The sequence below is a fragment of the Plecotus auritus genome, assembly GCF_963455305.1.
Source record: "Plecotus auritus genome assembly, chromosome: 3".
Taxonomy (NCBI): Eukaryota; Metazoa; Chordata; class Mammalia; order Chiroptera; family Vespertilionidae; genus Plecotus; species Plecotus auritus.
The window spans coordinates 192,772,829-192,795,724 of record NC_137772.1 but is presented as its reverse complement, the minus strand read 5'-3'; the positions used below and the strand labels follow the sequence as shown (position 1 = coordinate 192,795,724).

Below are 22,896 nucleotides of genomic sequence, written 5' to 3'. Positions count from 1 at the left end.
ACTGGGCAAATGACTTGAATAGACATCTCTCCAAAAAGACAAATGACCAATATGCATAGAGAAATATATTCAACATCATCAGGGAAATGCAAATCAAAATCACAATGAGTTACAGCTTCACAGCCATTAGAATGCCTATTATTTTAAAAAAAATGAAAATAATAAGTGTTAGCAAGGATGTGAAGAAACTAGATCCCTGGCCACTGCTGGTGGGAAAGTAAAATGGTGCAGCCACTGTGGAAAACCATTCAGTAGTTCCTCAAAAAGTAAAACATAGAATACCATATGATCCAGTAATTCCAATCCTTGATATATAACCAAAAGCATTGAAAGCAGGGAATCAAACAGATATTTGTATCTATTTGATTTGTATCACAGCAACATTATTTACAATAGCCAAGATCTAGAAACAACTCAAGTGTTTATTAACAGACCAGAGGCCTGGTGCACAAATTCGTGTACGAGTGGGGTCCCTCGGGGTGGCCTGCGGGGATCCAGCCAAAACCAGCAGTCCAATGCTGCCTGCAGCTCCTACCTGCCTCTCCCGCTTATCCCGGCCCCACTGCACCTGTCACAAGCTCATGCCCAATCAGTCCCGATCGGTAGAGGCTTGCATGCCGCCACCGCAACAGCAGCGCTCACCAGCCGTGAGCCCTGCATCTGGCACCCTCCTGAAGGAAGTGGCCTGCGGGATTGAGCTGAAACCAGCTCTCCGACATCCCCTGAGGAGTCCTGGATTGCGAGAGGGTGCAGGCCAGGCCAAGGGACCCCACCAATGCACTATCGGGCCGGAGAGGGACTGCGGGAGGGCTCCAGGGCATGTCCGGCCCTGTCTCGCCCAGTCTCAATCAGCCAGATCTCAGTAGCAAGCTAACCTACCAGTTGGAACATCTATCCCCTGGTGGTCAGTGCACATCATAGCGACTAGTCAACCGGTCGACTGTCTGCCCCCTGGTGGTCAGTGCATTTCATAGAAAGTGGTTGAGCAGCCTTAGCATATCATTAGCATATTACGCTTTGACTGGTTGAACAATCGACCAGTCACCGGATGACCGGACACTCAGCATATTAGGCTTCTATTATATAGGATGAGTAGATAAGCAAAATGTGATATATAAATATAATAAAATATTACTCAGTCATAAAAATGAAAATTCTGATACATGGTACAACATGGATGAACCTTGAAAACAGTAAGCTAAGTGAAATACGCTAGACACAAAAAGACAAATAACTATTATTTCACTTACATGAGGTACCTAAAATAAGTCAAGTCACAGAGACAAAAAGTAGAATAGAGGTCACCTGAGACTGGGGCGGGAGGGGTTAGAGAGTTATTGTCCAGTGGATGCAGAGTTTTAGTTTGAGATAATGAAAACAGAGCTAATGGCTGCCCAACACTGTTAATTTACTTAATGTCACTGGATTGTACACTTAAAAATGGCTGCAATAGTAAATCTTATGTTATATATATTACCACAATTTTTAAGAGGCTGTTAATAGAGATTCAACAATGGAAGTGCACATATTAGTAATAAAAAGACCCAAACCCTTATAAAAAATAGTTATTACAAAAATGGGATAGCTCTACCAACTCTGTTAATTCAGGATGATTTAGATGGCAAGAAAAAGAATTCAATCAGCTTACAAATAAATGTCATGAATCTATTTTACTTATAGTCAAAAAAATACAAAGAGAATGGTCAATACTGAGGATTTAATGCCCTTATCCACTTCTGAAATCCTGGGAACAATATCTCACAGCTAGGTGGATATTAAATAACTCTATAAAGAATACGACTTCTATCTGCAAATCCTGTGGGGGAGAATAGATGGATATCTTAAAAAACCTATGCAACGCTAAGACTGAGTAAGGAAAGGGGGTGGGTAACATCAACAGAATCTTAAAATGAAAATCTGATTTTCTTTGACTTTTGATTTATATTCATGCCTAAAGGATTTCACACACTCTCTGCCAAAACAAGCCTCAAAAAAATAAGGAAAATGGAATGGTGCAATGTGAAGTCCTGGAATAAGAGGCAGGCTGATGATGGTATAAAGTATACACCAAAGGCACTGTTTTTTATTGTTCTACATGAGGGGCTTAGCACTAAAGTGTCTTTATTTGATGAATTACTTTATAGACCATTCCATCATTAAAAAAGATAATGGTCATTAAAGGTCATGTTTTTGATAAAATATTTTTTAAATGTTCACAGTAGAATACAGATATATATCTCAGGGATGGGAAAAAGTAGGTTTATAGTTGTCAGTATGCAAGTTTATTCCTGCATTATTTATTTATTTTTGTATTATTTTCCATAGGAACTGTAAACCTACTTTTGCCCACCCTGCATATGTAGCATGGTCCCAATAAAATATATGTACATATCAGTATAGCTGTACCAGTACATATATTTAAAAACCTATGGTATTACATAAAAATGTTCATAAAGGCTGTTCTCTATTTTTTATACTAGATGCTATTAAATGTATTCCTTTTTTTGGCTTTTACTTTTTAAAAGTGTGAAAGACGACCATGTTAGACTGTGATCTAATGCTTATCTTTTAAAGTAAACTGCATCTTCCATACTGTCTGTAATAAAATTATTCCACTGTCAGAAAAGAAGGACGAATATTTATCTTCTAAGCAAGGAACTCTGCAAGCAGCTCTTTACTAAAAACACAAACACTTGGTTGACATTTTATTATTTTCGCCTACTCCCTTAATTAACTCCTTGAAAGTACTCCCATAATATGTTAAAAAAAACCAACAGTGTATTTGAAGTATAATAAAGAGCAGGAACTGAGAGCAAAGTACAGTGTCTTAGAATCAACTCAATTCATTACCCAGGTATGACTAGAGATCAAAAAGACTTTTCCTTACCTGTTGCTGTCCCCTCATGTTCTTCACTTACCAGTACTAACCTAAGTTAACCTTATAGCTGATAGTTTCCTTAGTCTTTAAATATAAAATGTTTTACCAACAAAATTAAAAGACTATAGTTTCTGGAGCCACACAAGTCTAGACCTAAGGTGTGGCTGGGAGATTATTTACCATCTGCCCACATATATAATGCCTCCAAAATGTAGCTCAATAAAGTCCCATTTATAAAATTTTCAAATACTCTGTTTTAAAAGTATTTAATGTGTAATATTTGTAGTTTCTTTATGTATTTCATAACACATTTCCATGATGAATATTCCATCGAAAAGACTAAGAAACTGGGAAAGTAGTCCCTCCCTGTTCACCCATCTATCTCATTCCTATTACCTTTTCCCTTCTAAAACCTAAAAATATTAACAGCTAAGATCTGTGTCATATTAGGTTATTGAAAAAAGTAATCTACAACCTACATGAAAACAATGAGTAGAATCTGATTAAAAAGAATAGATGTAGGTTAAAACTTCATTATTTCCAAAGTTAATTTGGAGCTATATAAAAAGGCAGTGCCATTTGGTAAAAACTTAAGAAGAAAGATGTTAAAAGGCAAAACATGATCTGAAAAAAAGAGCTGACAGGTTTGATAACAAAGCAGAAAACAAGCACAACAAAAATAGTATATAAATACTAAAGCTTTTGTTCCAACTTCAGGTTAGACATTAGGAAGAAGTATATGGAAGTAGAAAAAAATTAATCATCCGTGTAAGGTCTTTCCCAAGACTAGAGTCTAAATAAGAGTTCAGCAAACTATTGCTCACAGGCTAAATCCTGCCCACCTGTTTTTGTCTGGCCCATGAACTAAGAATAGTTTTTACGTTTTTAAATGGTTATTTAAAGATAAAACAAAGATTATGTGACAGACCCATATGGCCCTTTATAGAAAAGTTTGCCAATCCTGCTCCATGCTAATAAAATACCTTTTCACAAGTCTGAAGTATTCTCAACACATATTACTTATTCCTTTTATACTTAAAATATAAACCATCATCCTGAGAAAGTACAGGTTATTCAAGTCCAACCAATTTTAAAAACCACAGATTCTAAAAAGAAACTAGTTAGGAACAGAGCAAGAAAAGAATCAAAACCTAACATTCTTAATTAGTATTATGTCTAGCCTTTCAAATAGAAATAATTTTTAGATCAGGTACACAGATTACTAATATCCTTTGGAACTAGGATAAAATAAAGACACTTTAACTCAACATAATAAAATATTAAATGCAAGTAAGTTATTCCATATATTTTCTCTCGCTCTCAGTTACAGTACTATTGTTATGCTTACTTAAGTACTAAAAGCAAAAGCTTTTCTAAATGAAATATACTATGCTGGCAGAAGCTAAACATAGAACTCAAACATTTATAGTGATACAATAAACAGGCACAATCCTTTTGGAAAGCAATTCCAGTAGTTATCAAGAACCACACAAATGTTCATAGCCTTTGACACAGTAATGCCACTTTTGGTAAATGATGCTAAGGAAATATGGTTTATTTCCTTTGAAATGATAGTTACAATAGAGATATACTTAACATGGCAGGCATCCTAAAATATTTTACAAAGAAAAATTACATAGGTATTTAATACCAACCTACAATCTTATCCCATTGATCTATGTTCAAAATACACTCCAAATCCAAGCACCCACCAGCACCAGCACCCTAGTCCACAATTCTATTTTGTCTTATGCAATCTCCTGCAACTGCTTCCTAGCAGGGATCCCTGTGGTTACTCTTAAATGATACATTCTCCACATAGCAGCTAGTAATTATTTTTTAAATGTCACTTGCTTTAAATGTCACTCGCTTGCTTAAAGTCCTCGAATAGTATCCCTTCATTCTACAAAATAAAATCCAAAGGACTTAGCACTCTCTTTACTTAGCACCTCTATATTTCCTTCATATCATGTATTATGATCTATAACTATATACTTATTTGTGTAATTGTTTAAGTCTGTATCCCCTACTAAGTTTTAAACTCCATGACGGTTGAGCTCACATCTGTTTTGCTTACCATTATATACTCTGTGTGTAAGTTCTGAACATAGCAGATAATCAGAACTGTCTGTTAATAAATTAATCCATTCAATGTAAATAAGTGCAGACACTATAAAACTGTCTTATCAAAATTCAAGTTTAATAGTTTAAATTATATTTAAAAATTAAGTTATAAAATTTTAAATTGTAATATATTGAGTATTTTAGTGAATGCAGTCAACCAAGTTTTAGATAATATAAAACCTTTAATGTAAAAATATAAACCAAACAATACATAGATTTAAAAACACTGGGAGGGAAGACAATGAGATTGCACAGAACACAGGGTCCTTCAATTGTATTAAGTTTTACATCTTGAAAAAGAATCTAAACCAAAAGTGGCAGAATGCTACATTATGAAAAATCTGGTTGGTGCATACATGTTCATTACATTACTTTTTCATACAGCATTAAGAGTGTACCCGTTTAATCACCACTCACAACATGGATTTTATATTTTTATTTAAACTCCTGTCAGGCTAAAAATTCTTACTGTTTTAATATTCATTTCTTTGAGGACTAATAATATTATATAGTTTTATTTTAATATTAATTCCCATCTTCTATGTCCTTTGCCCACTTAAAATTTTCATTATTTTTGCTCTGACTTGTACCAGTTTATTAACATGCCTTCAAGTGTTGTTTTATGTATAGAAACTTATCTGTAGCTCCATTAAAGGAATTTGAAAGTTAAGACTAAATGCTTCAAACAGAGATTAAATTCATTGTCCAGGACATTGTTTTGCCATTTTTCTATTATAATTAATAACCAGTTACTCAGTATGTTCTCTTTTAACATGCTCAACTTAGTTTTCTAATTCAGGCAGCAACCCTGACATGGGAAGACATACTATAGTAAACAAAAACACCTAAAAGAAGTTAATAACTTTTACTAAAGGTAACCCTATTATTATTAACAATAATTATAACATTTACTGAGCCCTTACTTGTATGTCAAAACTGTGATAACCATATTATAAGTATTATTCGATTTAATCTCCATCCTCATGCTGCTGATTGCATCTGATGCTCTTGTAAATATGAACAGAACTGTTGGAAATATCAGCTAAAGTATTATTTGGGGATTTACTATTGAAAGGTTTGTAATATTTTCTCAATGCGTCAAACATTGGAATGCTTTTCATATATTCTTAATACCTATAGGAAAAAATGAGAAACCTTTACTCTCTTAATGCTCAAGTGTAACTTCTAAAAGATTATTTGAATCCATCATAGAACATGTTCCACACTATTGATTATAAGCCACCAAAGGTTGTCATAGACAGCTAATTTCTCACAGTTAGAAACATGTACAATAGCCTGGTTAGAATTATAATAGGGAAGAAGCAAAGAATTTGAGATATATAAATACAGGTTTATTAATTCATCCCCAACAATCTACTTTCTCCCTCGCATCATAGACCAATTACTAAAAGTCTTTTAAGTGTCATATACTGTGTCAGACAGTACAAAGTCTCTGACCTCAAGGAGCTAGGCCTGGTGGAAAAGATATGAATGTAACAGATAACTAAAATACAATGCAATATCGCAATACTATATGCAGGGCAAAGTACAATGGTAACACACAGGAAGGGGAGATCATCTTTGCTTGTATGAATTAAGAAAGACGGGGATGGGAGGGCCACTCCAGGCAGGAAGGAACAAAGAGAATGCACAAAAACACGAAACAGTATGTTAAATACATGGTACAAGAAGCTCAATACAACTTTAGCTTGGAGGGATTACAGTACACAGACGAAGAGAAACTGGACAATCACGCAGAGGCCAACTTATGGAAGGTCTTGAATGCCATATTAAGGAGTTTTAAACTTTATCTTACACTAACCCAAAGAAATTAAAGGTTTTTAAGTAGGAAGGGAGGATCAGATCTACCAGGTTCACTGTCAGCATTAGTATTATGGCAAATTATAGAAAGGGGCCAGATTAGTGGCTGGGAGATGAGTTAGGAAACTATTACAAGAAATGATAGAATCTAAGCTAAGGCAGCAACAGTTATATAGATGAATATTAAAAAGTTTTGAGATGCCCAACTGGTGTGGCTCACTGGTTGAGCATGGGCCTATGAACTAGGAGGTCATGGTTCAATTCCTAGACATGCCCCAGGTTGTGGGCTCAATCCCCAGTGTGGGGCATGAAGAAGGCAGCCAATCAATTATTCTCTCTCATCATTGGTGTTTCTATCTCTCTCTCCCTCTCCCTTCTTCTTTGAAATCAATAATATGTATATAAATATATATATTAAATAAATAAAGTTTTGAGAAATATTTAATGGGTAAAATTGGCAGAACTTCACACTGCTGGTGGGAATATAAATGGTGCAGCCACTGTGGAAAATACTAGTAGTATGACATCTCACAAAGTTAAAAATAAAACTACCATATGACCCAGTAATTCCACTTCTAGGTATACCCAAGAAAACTGAAAATACATTCACACAAAAGCTTGTACATGAATGTTTACAGCAGTACTATTCAAAATAGACCAAAAGAGGAAACAATCCAAATGTACATCAGCTGATGGATAAACAAAATATGATATATCCACACAACCAATTATTATTCAGTCATAAAAGGAATGAAGTATGTGATGACAGCATAGATGAACCTTGAAAACATTATCCTACATTTAAAAAAGCCAGACAAAAGACCACATATTATATGATTCCAACTACATGAAATGTTCAGAATGGGTAAATCCACAGAGACAGAAAGTAGATTAGTGGTTGCCGGGGCTGGTAGAACAGATTGGGGTTATGGGGCTTCTTTCTGAAAGAAGAAATGTTATGGATGAAAATGTTATGAGGTGATGAAAATGTTATGGAATTAGATAGTAGTGATGGTTGCATTACTTTGTGAATAAACTAAAACCCATTCAACTGTATACTTTAAAAGGATGAATTTTTTGCTATGTGAATTATATCTCAAGTTTTTTAAATGGCAGAGCTAACTGATTAGGGATGGAAACAAAAGAAAGAGTAGAGGAAAAGAGGAGTTCAATTTGGAGCATGTTGAATTCCCTTATGTTTGTGGATTGTTCTGGTGGCTGTGAGCTGTAGGCAGCTTGATATATAGGTCTGATGCTCAGGACAGAAGTCTATAGAGGCTAGAGATATACTCCTGAATCTTCAATCTATGGGCAGCCACTGAACTCCACACTTGTGGTATAAGCATGGGCAAACTACTTATCTCTCAACTACTCTTAACCATTGTCCCTTCAGCTGTAAAAGTGGGTAAATAACACACATGACTCTGAATACAGATTAGAATTTCATACCATGAAAATCCCCTAATAAAATGAAAAGTACTATAAAACTTAACTATTATTTTATATATTATACATTGCACTTGTTGTTATAAGCCAAAAAGGTAGGGGGCAGACCACTGGCTACTAGGAGCTAACTATCTGTATACAGCAACCATAGTATCCTGATCTTATAAGATCACTGGACATTTACACTTGGAATATATTTTGCAAAACCAATCACTGTATTTCAAGCTTCAGGGAAGGAAAACTAAGTCTCTGAGAGTCAAGAAGGACTTCTGTTTTGACTAGGATGCAAGGTGCTAAAACAGCTTGTTCTCATGATATTTTTTATTGACATTTATTTAAAAGATCAAGAAAAAAAGACATCTTTACAATGACAAATACTTGAAATAATGAGAATGTTGAATGTTAGTTTAAGATTAGAGAGAATAGAATTTCTCTCCCATTTCACTGCCAAGAGATAAAACTGGTTCAAAAATCTCAATAAATTCAAGGAAAATTTGCACAACAGATTAAAAAAAGAAAGGTATTATAAGCACACATCTGTCACCAGTTGAAGTCATGTGGTATTCTCCCATAAACTGTTACTTGGTGGCAACGTCAGAATGTGAGGCCTACACAATTACATATCAAATCCTAATAATTACAGATGCCAACATATTTTTCATGTTTTGTATTATAGATCTACTAGAGGCCCGGTGCACGAAATTCGTGCACGGGGGAGGGGGTGTCCCTCAGCCCAGCCTGCACCCTCTCCAATCTGGGACCCCTTGAGGGGACATCCCTCTCACCATCCAGGACTGCTGGCTCCCAACTGCTCGCCTGCCTGCCTTCCTGATTGCACCTAACCACTTCTGCCTGCCAGCCTGATCACCCCCTAACCACTCCCCTGCCAGCCTGTTTGCCCCTAACTGCCCTCCCCTGCAGGCCTGGTCCCCCCCAACTGCTCTCCCCTGCAGGTCTGGGTCCCTACCAACTGCCTTTCCCTGCAGGCCTGGTTGCCCCCAACTTCCCTCCTCTGCCGGCTTGGTCACCCCTAACTGCCCTCCCCTGCAGGCTTGATCGCCCCCAACTGCCCTCCCTTGCAGGCCTGGTCCCTCCCAACTGCCCTCTCCTGCTGGCCTGATCCCTCCCAACTGCCCTCCCTTGCTGGCCATCTTGTGGTGGCCATCTTATGTCCACATGGGGGCAGCCATCTTGTGTGTTGGAGTGATGGTCAATCTGCATATTACTCTTTTATTAGATAGGATAGAGGCCTGGTGCATGGGTGGGGGCCAGCTGGTTTGCCCTGAAGGGTGTCCCAGATCACGGTGGGGGTTCCCTTGGGGCGTGGGGCGGCCTGGGCAAGGGGCCTGTGGTGGTTTGCAGGCTGGCCACGCACCCTGGCGACCCAAGCAGAGGCCCTGGTATCTGGGGTTTATTTATCTTCTACAATTGAAACTTTTTAGCCTGGAGTGGAGCCAAACCTTCTCCTTGCTCTGTGGCGGCAGCCATTTTTTGGGGGATTCATGTATCTTCTATAATTGAAACTTTGTAGCCTTAAGCAGAGGTCTGGGCCTGCCAGGGTGTGCGGAAAGCTTTGCTTCCTCCATCGCTGCGGGCAACCCTAGCCTCCTGCTCTTTCCAGCTCCGTGGCTGCCGCCATTTCTGTTTGGATTTATGTATCTTCTATCATTGAAACTTTGTAGCCTTGAGTGGAGGCCTAGGCCGGCAAGGGCAGGTGGAAAGCTTGGCTTCCTCCATTGCCGGGGAAACCCAAGCCTCCCTCCTGCTCTCTGTGGCCGTAGCCATCTTGGTTGGGCTTATTTGCATATTCGCTCCTGATTGGCTGGTGGGTGTGGCTTGTGGGTGTAGCGGAGTGATGGTTAGTTTGCATATTACTCTTTTATTGTATAGGATGTTATTCTTTAATTGGCCTAATAACTAATTTCTTTACCCAAGATACATCTCCATTACCAATTTGTTGAGGCTTTAAAGGGGAGGAAAAAAGTAAATATGAAATAATCTAATGGTATCTAATACATGAGGGACTTTTCTCCCACAAAAGTGAGTATTTACTTTTATCCTTCAAACAATAAATGTTCATTTTAAAAACCAAATACCACAAAGAATGAAAGTTTGACATATGTCCTACAATATTTTATGTTCATATTCACAATGTTTTAAATAAATGGAATCATACTTTACATGATGTGCTATCATTACAAAGTATAACTTACGTAATGGACATTTTTCAACATCAGTACATATAGATCTACCAAATGCTTTTCAACAACTATATATAATACTAGAGGCCTGGTGCACGGAATTCGTGCACGTGTGGGGAGGGTCCCCTCAGCCCAGCCTGCACCCTCTCCAATCCGGGACCCCTCGGGGGATGTCTGACTGCCAGTTTAGGCCCAATCAGGGGATGGAGCCTAAACTGGCAGTCGGACATCCCTCTCACAATCCTGGACCGCTGGCTCCTAATCACTCACCTGCCTGCCTGTCTGGTCACCCCTAACTGCCCCCCCCCCCGCCAGCCTGGTCACCCCTAACTGCCCCCTGCTGCCAGCCAGGTCGCCCCCAACTGCCCCCTCCCTGCCAGCCTGGTCACCCCCAACTGACCCTCCCCCCTGCTGGCCTAGTCGTGCCTCATTGCCCCCAACTGTCCCCCCTGCTGGCCTGGTCACCCCCAACTGCACCCCCACCGGCCTGGTCACCTCTTACTGCCCCACCCCCCGCCAGCCTGGTTGCTCCCAACTGCCCCCCTCTGCTGGCCTGGTCACCCCTAACTGCCCCCCCTGCTGGCCTGGTTGCTCCCAACTGCCCCCCCACCTGCTGGCCTGGTCGCCCCTCATGGTCCCCCTGCCAGCCTGGTCACCCCACATAGCCTGCTGTTTAGTCGTTTGGTCGTCCCTCACTAACGGGTGTGAGAGTCAATTTACATATTACCTCTTTATTATATAGGATAATTTGTATAGATAGGCCATAAATTACTTCATCTATTCCCTGGTAGATATATGGATTATTTCCACTTTTAAAAATCATAAATACCGCAATAAGCATCCCTGTGTATTCATCTTAAACACTTATCCAACTGACTGAACCTTTGCAATAAATTCCTAGAAGTGGAATTGACCTAGAAGTGGTCAAAGGACATGCAGCTTACATGTTAATACATACCGCCAAACACCTCCAGAAAGTTGTAAGATTACATACTCCCACTTATAGCATAAATAGTACACACTTCTCCATACCCTTCCTAGCACTGTTATCATTTTAATCTTAGCCAATATAAAAGTAAAAATGTTATTTGTTTGAACCTGATTTCTACATTAATGACATATCTTTTTATATGTCATTTATTTCTTTTATTTTTGGTGGGTAGGTTGGCTATTTATACCCTTACCCTCCCCTTTTCCTTTTTGATGTTTGCTTTTTTCTAAAAGTTATATTATAGAGCTTTCTGATTGATATATGATGCAAAGTTTTCACAGACTTCCATTTGTCTTGTATTTTTGTTAAAGATGTCTTAATTTTTTACGTAGTCAAATCGCTCAATCTTTTCCTAAATATTTTCCTAAATGGTTTAAGAATATTTTAAAAATGAAAGGATCCTTACTTTTCTCAATGGAGAAAAACATTTAATCCATACCTATATCTATCTATCTATCTAACTATCTATAAAAGCCTAAGCAACCGCTCGAACAGTAGCTATGATGCACACTGACCACCAGGGGGCACTCAATGCAGGAGCTGCCCCCTGGTGGTCAGTGCGCTCCCACAGCAGGAGCGCCGTTCACCTAACGGGCGCTGGGCTCATGGCTCCCAGTCCCGCCATTGGGACTGGGTGCAAGCCCACGGCCACTCCTCCTTTAGGCTAGGATGACGAGCAGTGGCTGCGCGGTCATGGGTGCGCTGGTATAGCCCTAGGACAGGCACAGAGACTGCAGCGGAGCGGGAGCGAGCCTACTGAGCAGCAGCAGCAGCGGGCGGCAGTGGCAGGTGCAGCAGGGACGGGGTAAGCGGGAGTGGCGCAGCGCCCAGCCCGGGCTCAGGCTCCTCCCTGGCCTCCTGCCCCTTCAAGCACAACTTCGTGCTGTGCAGGATCAACACGGATAGCAGGCTGGAGCTCAACACGAGGTGGCGGGTAAGGCCAGGCTGCAGCGGCGTGGAGATCCACTGATCCCCGCAGGCCAGGCCAAGGGACCCTACCGGTGCACAAATCTGTGCACCAGGCCTCTAGTTATACAAATAAAGAAGCTAACTTAATGTTAATTCATTCAACTTGTGTTATTTACATAATACTACAAGAACAGAATTTAGGACTGACATTGTCATTTTTATTTCAACATGTCTAATGTTTAACATTAAAATTTATACAAGGTAGAATGAAAATATGGAGGGGGTGAGGAAGAATGAACTCATGATTTTTAAATACAAGGTATTTCTTAGCTCTGTCCATTGGAAAAGGTCTAGAAGCAGTGACTCTTCAATCGCAATAAATGTACCTAATATCCAGGTTTTTTAAAATATAATTCCCCATTAAAAGGGATCCGGGTTCTTTGGACAAGTGGCTGAATCCAGGGTGCGGCCATGGAAAGAACAAGATGAACCTGGAACACACTGTGACAGAAGTGAGGAAGAGCTCAAACACTGATGGAGACATGCCAAAAGGATACAGAGGCCAGTTTGAAAGGAATTCCACTGGCTATATAAAAAACAAACTTGAGAATCAATTTAACACATTGAATAAAAAAGTAATACATGAGTTCATTCTAGTACAAATATGGCAAACCAAACAAATGAAAAAAGAGTGACAAGAAAACAGAGAGCCGTTATTTATGGTAGATGTCAACCAATAAATGTAGAAGTAATGACAGAGTCAGAAGATTAACTACTGTTTTACATTCACTATGGTAGTAATTTATTCTGGTGAGAATTATCAGTGTATGCTACATCTCACTGGGTGCAAATATGTTGGAGAACAGGATATTTATATTCTCAATGTCTCCCCAGACATGACCTTAACCTAATAATCATGTTAACTTCATCAATAATGGGACAAACCTGTGCCTACTGATTTGATGCACAGAGGAGGGCATAACATCATGTAGTACTCTCGGGCCAAAACTGTTTAAACTAAATCTGATTATGAGGAAACAATCAGACAAAACAACTGGTCTGAATTCTTTAAAAAGTACCATTGTCATGAATGACTAAGAAAAGCTGAGAAACTGTCCTAGATTAAGAGAGTTTGAGACATGACGACTAATTTTTTTATCCTGGATCAGGAAAAAAGAAAAAAAATTGCTAAAAAAGAACATTCTGGGAACTGACAAAATTAGATTATGGGCTATATATGAGATAATTTTTTTTTGTACCAATGTTGAATCTCCTAAATTGCGCCACTGCATTGTGATTATATAAGGGAATGCTCATCTTGTTAGAATAGGGTTGACAACCTTTTTCTATAAAAGGCAAGACAGTAATTGGTCTCTGGTAAAACTACTCAACTCTCACTATAGTGTAAAAGTAGCCATACACACACACATATAGAGAAAGCAAGTATGTCTAGTTTAAGAGCAACTGGTATTCATTATACTATTTTTTACTACTTTTCCATAAATTGGAAAGTTTTCAAAATAAAGTTAAAAAATTAAATAAGATAAGCACTATGTCCCTATTTAATCCTCTCAATTATTTTATTTTTATTACCCATATCTACAATTTGTTTTGTTTTGTTTTTTGTTAATCCTCACCAGAGGATATTTTTCCCATTGATTTTTAGAGAAGAGTGGAAGGGAGGAGGAGAGAGAAACATCGATGTGAGAGACATATCAATGGTTGCTCCCTGGATGCATTCCAACCTGGGCCAGGGATGGAGCCTGCAACCTAGGTACATGCATGCCTTTGACCTAAATCGAACCCACGACCCTTCAGTGTGTAGGCCGACACTCTAACCACTCTAACAAAAGGGCTAGGGCTCTCTCTAATTTAAGATCACAATATTATAACTGTTCCATAAACCTAGAAACTATGATAAATAATATCGTTAAAAGATGAAAGAAATCTACTGCCCTCCTAAAGCATAAAGCCTCTAAATTAAGTTATATGTAATTAGAATCATTGTCTAGAAACATTGCTCTTCAAAATAGATCTAAGACTAATAAGTCCCACGAAGGCAGTGATTTGGTCCCCTTCTCCTTAATGTGTCTCCAGCCCGTAGGGAGACTTCATGGTACAAAGTGGGCACTGATAAATATTTACAGAATTTAAGAATTGACTGCATTGTTTAAACCAGAATCCTCTTAAGAGATGCCAACCCATTAACGTTTTTTCCTTTCACTTATTTCCATTATGATCTTTCATTTGTATGTTTTTAAAGCTTTGTATTTATAAAAACTCAAATAATAAAACATGTCCAATAATGTTTAACATTCAGGTATAATAAATAGTTATTATTAAGTAAATACTTATTCTTAAACTGACCTAAATACAGAACCTGAATTTTGTGTAAGTTTGTTCTAAAATTCACGTGATCACAACTATTCTACAATCCTATAAAAATCTACAAAATGTGAACTTCCACAATTTGCCACTTTTGAATAGACCCTTCCTAACACCCAATTAACACATCACTCCTGCATGCATGTAAAGAAATTCAGAGCCACTTTTTATTCCCTCAAGCAAAATAACCTCCCCTCTTTTCTCTTACAAGGCTACATTTCCTTTCTTAGTTAAAAACATTCACCCACATACTTAGGCTAAACTAGTCCACAGAGTAATCTTAATATTAGCAGAGTAAATTATGATACTTTATATTTTTAAACAAATAAAAAGAATAAAACTTTTAAATGAAATTAATATACTTATAAAATGATTATACCCACACACACAAATAGGAAAAATCTCCAAATTTAGGAGGTATTTTACTGTTATTCATTATAAAAGCAAATAAATTGACCAGTAGAGGGCACTCATTTACAAGGGGGGGAAGAGCTGGTCACAGCCTTGAAGAGAACTTCATTTACAAAACTGCTATTACCTTATTTTAAAAACAGAATGTTTTAATAGGAAGCTAGAGTATACGTATGTATATATAAGAATAACGTATTACTGGTTTAGGAAAGGTAAAGCTTAAACCTATGTTAGAAAATCTAACATAAACCTTATTCAGGGACTTGAGTTTAACAATTTAAGACTGTTTAAGGCTATGTGTAACACATATTAGGGTCTCAACCTCAGCACTGCTGACATTTTGGGCCAGGTAATTATTTGTTGTGGGGCTGTCCTGTGCATTACCCACCATAGGTGCCAGCAGTTCCCCCCTTCAAGTTGTGACAACGAAACATCTCCAGATATTGACACATGTTCCCTAAAGGTAAAGTCACTCCTCATTGATGACTACCAAATCATAGAAAAGCCAGAAAAATAACAGCTTGCAAGTTTACATAATGCTTTTTTAACACCATTTTCCAATACGATTTAATATTATAAATTTTCTCTCTATAATTTAAATACCCTATTCAGCAAGTAAAATAAATCCATAAATAAAGTTTATGTATAAAAAACAGAGAAACTGATAAATCTTGGTGATTATAGCTCAGAGCACTAAAGATAGCACAAATCAATCCAATTATAAATCCATTCTTCCTTACCGAGGAGGGAACTCTTTCATCAAAGAAGGGCATAAAAGTTGGACTGAATTATAAGTGTGTAACACTAACAGAAGCATGCAGATGTCAATGAAATTAAGAGCTTGGAAAAAATACTTCTATATCTATTTTTACTAGTATACTAATCCATTAGATACATATCTACACTAATAAAAGAGAAAGATGCAAATTGCCTCTACCTCTGCGACACCCATCAGCCAATCAGGAGCGAGTATGCAAATTAGCCCAACAAAGATGGCGGGTTAATTTGCATATGCAGGCGTGAAGCGGCCGGGCGTGGCGGGATGCCTGCTATGAGGGGGAGGGTGGGGGCAGAGGGAGCTACAGGAGCAGCGCTATGGCCAAGAGTGAAGACTTGCAGGCTCCCAGGCGGCCGGGAGCGAAGCCAGGGGAAGGAAGGCCTATTCTTGCACGAATCTTCGTGCAACGGGCCTCTAGTAATATACTTGCTAATTGATCAACTGATCATTCTGATTCAATGTCTATAACTACTTGTTGATTTTTAAGACAAGATTTTTCTTTTTCTATTAAATTTTCCCTTGCTAAATACATCTTAGAGAACATGTTTTCAGAATAACAAGGGATCTCTAAATTATAAAAACATACATTATTTCTAGCCTAGTATTATGCTTAGGGGGATAGCTTTGAGTTTTTAGTAATCTTGCACCACTAATGAGGTATATCATTATCTCTAGAACTCTTTGATGTACTTCATAAAAGATAAAGGTAAAATCTTTCAGAATGGAAGGTGATTATCATGTGCATAGCCTCAAATATAAACATGATCCACAAATGTGTCATTCCTATCTAATTCTATATCATATCTCTGCCATTAAGATGCCATCAGATAGTATTTAAGATCAAATTTTGGTATACTGATATGCATCAGCTTCCAATATTAACTATTTCTTTGCTTAAAGAGTTATACAAGGATAAAGTGGAAATTCCATTTAACTTAGTCTCAGAAAACTTAAAATGCCACCACTTACTAGGCAAGAATCTTAGGCAAGTGACCACCTCTCAGAGACCATTTTTATGTATAAAATGAAAGAAACAATGACCACCTTCCTTATCTATCTCATAATATGAAAACATTTGCAAATTTTAAACCACTAGAAAATATGGTATTACTTGATTTAAAAATTTTTTGGCAATTTCTTTCCATTTGTTTTAATGCAGGAAAACTGATGAGAATTCCAAATGTGCAAAATCTATGTCCTCTCTCATTTTCTCTCTGACCTACATTATTCACCAATCAAAACCTAACAGCAGTAGCGATATCCCCATCCTCCTTTTAAATTTTTTACAAAAACATCAAATTAGCATTTTGCTTAAGTGCTTATTAGAATAAACTAATTCTCTTGCCTTTCTTGTAGTTGAACTATACACCAAGAATCTAGTGTGTTAGTTGCCTCAGAGACAATCTCTGTATGACAGCTTTTCCTAGGTGGCTAAACTAGTGAGGAACCTCAATTTCAAAGTTCACAGGTAATCGATGTTCCCAGAGTCAAGTCTTCTGGTTTGACAGAAATCATAATCAGAGTTATGGGTTTGAGTTTATAACCATTTTCTACCTTCCCCCAAAATAAAGGATTAACTTTTAGATTTAGTTCTATTCTATTTATATTGCACTTTAACAATCGTGACCAAAGGTTTCCTAACCTATTTTATCACATTATCATACATATAGCATTCATGACCTCTGGTAGGAAACAGTATAACGAAATTCCTCAGATTTTCAGAGAAGATGAGGGTACTTCTGCTAAAACCATCTTCCAAAATCCTAGGAACAGTTCCATGCTTAACCTGAATTCTATTTAAAACTTCCTTTCACTTCTGATTTAAATGGTGAAGTATGCCAAGTAGCCTTGGCTTTAGAAATGAGTTAACTATTTAATACTCCTTGAAGACAAAAAAACAAAACAAAACATAACCATCATACAGCATTGAACAGACTTATCAAGAGCAAATATAGAGAGACTATTATATAGGTGGTTCACTTCAGTAGGACTCTTCCCTTTTACTGCAAATTCTTAAACGTGGAAGCCAAATAAAAGTTGCTTCTCTGTCTAAACCAAATCTTTGCAAATACACTTTTATTTCTTCATTTTTTCCCCCTGTAGTACCAAAAATATTTAACATAGAGGCCCAGTGCATGAAATTCGTGCACAGGTTGGGTCCCTAGCGGCTGCCAGCTGCTAGCTGGGGCCTCCCTTCGTTCCGTGCCGTCCCCTGGTGGTCAGCGCACATCATAGCAAGCAATCGAACTCCCGGTCGGTCTAACTCCCGAGGGGACACTTTGCATATTAGGCTCTCTATATATGTATAGATTTCCTTATAAAACTTACCTAATCAATCCTCAGTTATAAACTGCATAAACATCTTCCCAAGGCCACCAAAGCCCTCAGATCCTCCCTCAGTGCAGTCAAAGACATTACACAGCTTGGGACGCAGACAAAGTTCTGGGAAACTTTTCAAAGTTGACTTGAACAATTGGTCTACCAGACCTAGAATAAAATCTAGGGGCTTGGATTGCTTTACCCAGAATAAAGAAGTCTAAGAAATAATCCAACTTTATAAGTCTATTTCAAAGATGAGGCGGTATACTTATTTCCATCTCCACTGATGTGAAACTTAACATGAAGTTTCAGATTATGCATAAAATATAGTAATTCTGGAAATGAGTTAACAAGGACAGCTGTGCCATTCCCTCCTACAGGTCTTTGGGATTAAATTAATCCTTATCTGCTTGATACTACCTGACCTCTCAAGGTCTCCTTTAGGCCTTTATTCTATCGTTTGTTGTTGGCTTTTAGTTTGGTGATTTTTCATTAAAATAAAAAAGTCTGAAAATTATTAATCAATCTGTAATAAAAAAAAAATTCTAACGTTTCCTTGAGTAAATTAAAAAAGCGCTGCAAAGCAAAGGATATATATATCTCAGATACGTGTATCTGAGATATACAGTTATCTATATATGCAAAGGGTGAGCTTTTAAAAATGCATCAGGTAGCTGTAGATTCTCCACTACTTAAATATGAAGAGGAAACAGGGAAATACTAATTACATTTTTTAATCAGCTTCAAATGATTATACTTCACCAGTACAATTCAAATCTAATATGTGACATCAAAATAACAAAAACCAAACAAAACCTATAAAAATAATAGCCACATTTTTAAAAAATGACTGTTAGGTGCAGGTAAAATGTATATTCACATTTCACTTTCTCACAAAACTCTGAAATGCACACATACAAACACAGAAGGAATGTCATGAAACTTGATATTTCCCAAGAAGAAGGGCTCTCCATATCTATGGTTATGTATAACTTCAGAGTAAAGCTTTAAAGCCTAAATACATTTCTGATAACTTAATAAAATTATTTTCAGTATAACTGTCTTGTAATGCAACTTTTTTTGTACCCAAAGGATGGGCCTGCACAAATCAATATGCATAATATTAAAACAAGATTTACCTCTATTGTAGGATCATATTCATCCACAAAGTGATTCTGAATTAGCTGTATCGTCAAGGCACTCTTGCCTACGCCACCAGCTCCAACTACCACAAGTTTATATTCAGTCATTTTCAGCAGGCCTTATAATAAAAATAATGAAAATGCAACTAAATTAGAACAAGTATCACACATGAGATTAATAGAAGCCAAACACTCTATCAATGCCTTTTAACACAAATTCACCTTTATATGGAAAATTATTTCAAAATATCTCACAAAATTCAATGATAAAAACTTCAGTTAAGTACAGATGTGTATTGTAATGAATCACACTATATTTACAAACTTGCCCATTCAACATTTCAAAAAAAAGCATTCAGAGTACAAAGTTCTTTTATCATATATTCAGGTTGTTCTATCTAAACAGCCAGTCTGCTGTTCTACAGCAGTTAATGGCTCTCAAAGGAACATGCCACGATTTTACTCAGTACAAGTGTCTAGCACAATGCTCTATACCCTGTGGACACACCCACATAAAACTGTTGACTGCTATCTCTCCTAGTTGGCTATGGCCCCTAAGAGTTACAAGTGGATATGCTGAATGTCTTTGTTGGAGCCAAGAGCTACAGAAACTTTTTAAAAGAATCATCATAGTTAGTTCTCCTGAGTAGTTAGAAAGAATCAGACAGTGGAGTGGTGGTTGAAGAATTGTCAAATGAAGCTCATTGTGTAGTGAGAAAATAAAAATTGAGACACCAAAGTAGGTAAGGACAATACTTTAAAAAACGTACATATATATATATATATATATATATATATATATATATATATGTATATATTCATTTCAGAGAGGAAGAGAGAGGGAGAGACAGAAACATCGATGAGAGAGAATCATTGATCGGCTACCTCCTGAACACCCCCTACTGGGGATAGAGCCCGAAACCTGGGCATGTGCCCTTGACCGGAATCAAACCCAGGACCCTTTAGTCTGCAGGCCGACGCTCTATCCACTGAGTCAAACTAGCTAGGGCAGGACAGTAATTGATGAACAATTTAATTTGTAAAGTATCTGCTGGGGAAAATAATGGTATAAAAACTGCGAGAACTTTGAGAATTTTGAAATATTAAGCACAGTTGATTTAATCATCAATCACAACATATAAATCTATTTTAGTGCTGAAAAACAGTACTCTGCACAAGAAAATATAATTATATAAAATTTAAAAATAAGCACTACTTTTAATAAGAAATTTTTTAAAAGATGTGAGTGAATAGTTCTCAGGGATCCACATGACTTTTACTCTTTGCATCTCATCATCTCCCAACAGTTGCAATAAATATTGACAATTTGTAAGGTTATCAGTACAAGACAGAAAATATTTTTTAGTCAGTTGTTTCAAACTTTTTGAAACAAAATGAATTTGTTTAATTTTATCTTCTCTCCCTCAATAACTACATGATATTATTACAAATAAGGAACCATGGAAAGAATGGCAGTAAATGCACAATTTATCATAAGTAGTCCCAAGTTAATGAATGTGCAGATATAAACACTATATACATAGAGCATCCTATTTACTGAAGGCCAAAAATTATCCAAATAGTCACAGAAAAATAAAAGATAATATGGTTTTCCAAATGATAATATACTAACCACCTCCTTACCCTATCCCTGATCCCCCTCACAGCATACAGGCTAGACAACTGTTGTTACCAAAGACTGTTATACTCCAGATCCCTGGCCTACTCAGTGCCACCTAGCCTTACTTGCTCTTTTCTAGGGCCACCTTGGGAACCACTACAAACATGTATCTCATTCTGTTTGCTCCCACTTTTTATTCCAAATACAGGCTACAGCAAATGGAATAGATGAGGAGAATCACACCAAAATGTATCCCTGCCCACCAAACCCTGCAAAATAATTTGGATAGCCTAGCTCTCCAAAAGTGGTCCAGGAACCCAGTAGGCTTCCCAAGGCTTTGGGGGGAAGAGGGTCCAAGAGGTTAAAAACGATTTTCATAAAAATTCTACATTGTCAATTACCCCTTCCACTCTTGTTCTTTCACAAGTGTACGGTGGAGTTTTCCAGATGTGTGATCACGACAGACTGAATGCAGAAGCAGATATGAGGATCCAGATGTCTCCCACTGTCATATAATTAAGGAGATTTGCAAACATGTTAAACAATGCCACCCTTCTCACTAACTTTTGTTTTTGTTTTGAAAAAGTTATTTTTCATTAAAAAAATGCTATTTATGTTACCAGGTAATGGGCTCCTTGTTCCTATTTTTAAATGAATTAAGAAGTGTTTAAAATTCTCAGTTTTTGTTTCTGTGATGGTAAATACTGACATACCACACGTGGGGATCTTCAATAACTTTTATGAATATAAAGGGATCCTTACATCAAAAAAGTTTGCTAGCCTAGGAGATCCTGTGGACAGAGACTGGATTAGAACTTAATTTTATAGACATGTGTGAGCCCTGAGAGAAGCACACCTTCTGGTCTACTTGTTTATGAGTGGTTGTTTCTGGGGAGGGGGGATTCCTTAAACTGGATTATAAAATCAAGTAATATTTAAGTCCAGGAGAGAAAACTGGGTCCCCAAGGAAGCTTACTGAAGATCACATGCCAGAAGGAGCACCCCTCACCCAAAGCTACAAAAGCTAGCAAGGGGTGGAAATGTGATCAGAACACAAGATCTAGTTAAGGGAAGAAAAAAAAAATCACTTTTATTTATCATTTCATCTACTACCTCTTAAAACCAAGTATGCCTGTGGATGGCTAGTCTCAAAGCAAGCAGCATTACTATCAACCATATTGGATGTCTATGTTGGAGTCAGCATTTTGGGCCTAAGAGTGACGTCTCATATGGTTGATTGTGAGATGACTATTATGAACAGATTTTGTACCTTTACGATTTCTTTTTAAATGAATGTCTCCATTACAAATGTAACATATATGTTGGGTAAAAATTAGACAATACCTCTCAGTTTTTAACCCCTTGTTTTGATGGATATTAGGATTTAAGGTTAATTTAGGACTTCAGCTATAGCATGCACCTGCCTCAGAGTATTTCAGGCAGTTGGCTGGAAGATTGCTACAATTAACTCTTCCTGTAACTCAGTTTTAAAGGAAAATTTTTTGAGTGCTGTTTAATACCTCTGGGGATGAGGGTCAAATTTGTAAGGATGAGGGTAATGTCAAAGAGATAAGGGAAAGGACAAGAGCAGGTAAATTAAACTTCAAGGATGGTTCTGGCTATTACTGTCTACACAAGGGAAAAGCCCTGCTTCTGCTCTGTGGGTTTTCTGTGTTTTAACTTGACAAAGCAAAACAGTACAGACCTTCTGGGATTAACTTTTTCCTTCTCATTAAGTCACGGGCTTTACATTGTAGGGTGTTGGCCACCTGTTCTTCCACCACCATCTCTACCTCCTCCTTTGTGGCCACAGCAATGTCACAGCCATGCATGGGGGAGGGGAGCAGTCAGGAACTCGGCTGCAGATGCA

General features: G+C 37.6%; 1 protein-coding gene across 7 annotated transcripts in view; it reads right to left on the bottom strand.

Annotated features, from left to right (window-relative positions):
- Nucleotides 1-22,896, bottom strand: part of KRAS (KRAS proto-oncogene, GTPase) — a 43,800-nt gene that overhangs the window by 20,053 nt on the left and 851 nt on the right. For 4 of the 7 annotated variants that reach the window (XM_080662331.1, XM_080662328.1, XM_080662333.1 and 1 more), the window contains exon 2: nt 19,403-19,524. In XM_080662331.1, the coding sequence (XP_080518457.1) occupies nt 19,403-19,513 (111 nt within the window). In that variant the 5' untranslated portion in view covers nt 19,514-19,524. Of the gene's footprint in view, nt 1-19,402; nt 19,525-21,427; nt 21,532-22,896 lie in introns of all 7 variants that reach the window. The other 3 variants (XM_080662332.1, XM_080662329.1, XM_080662334.1) reach the window with 1 other exon arrangement.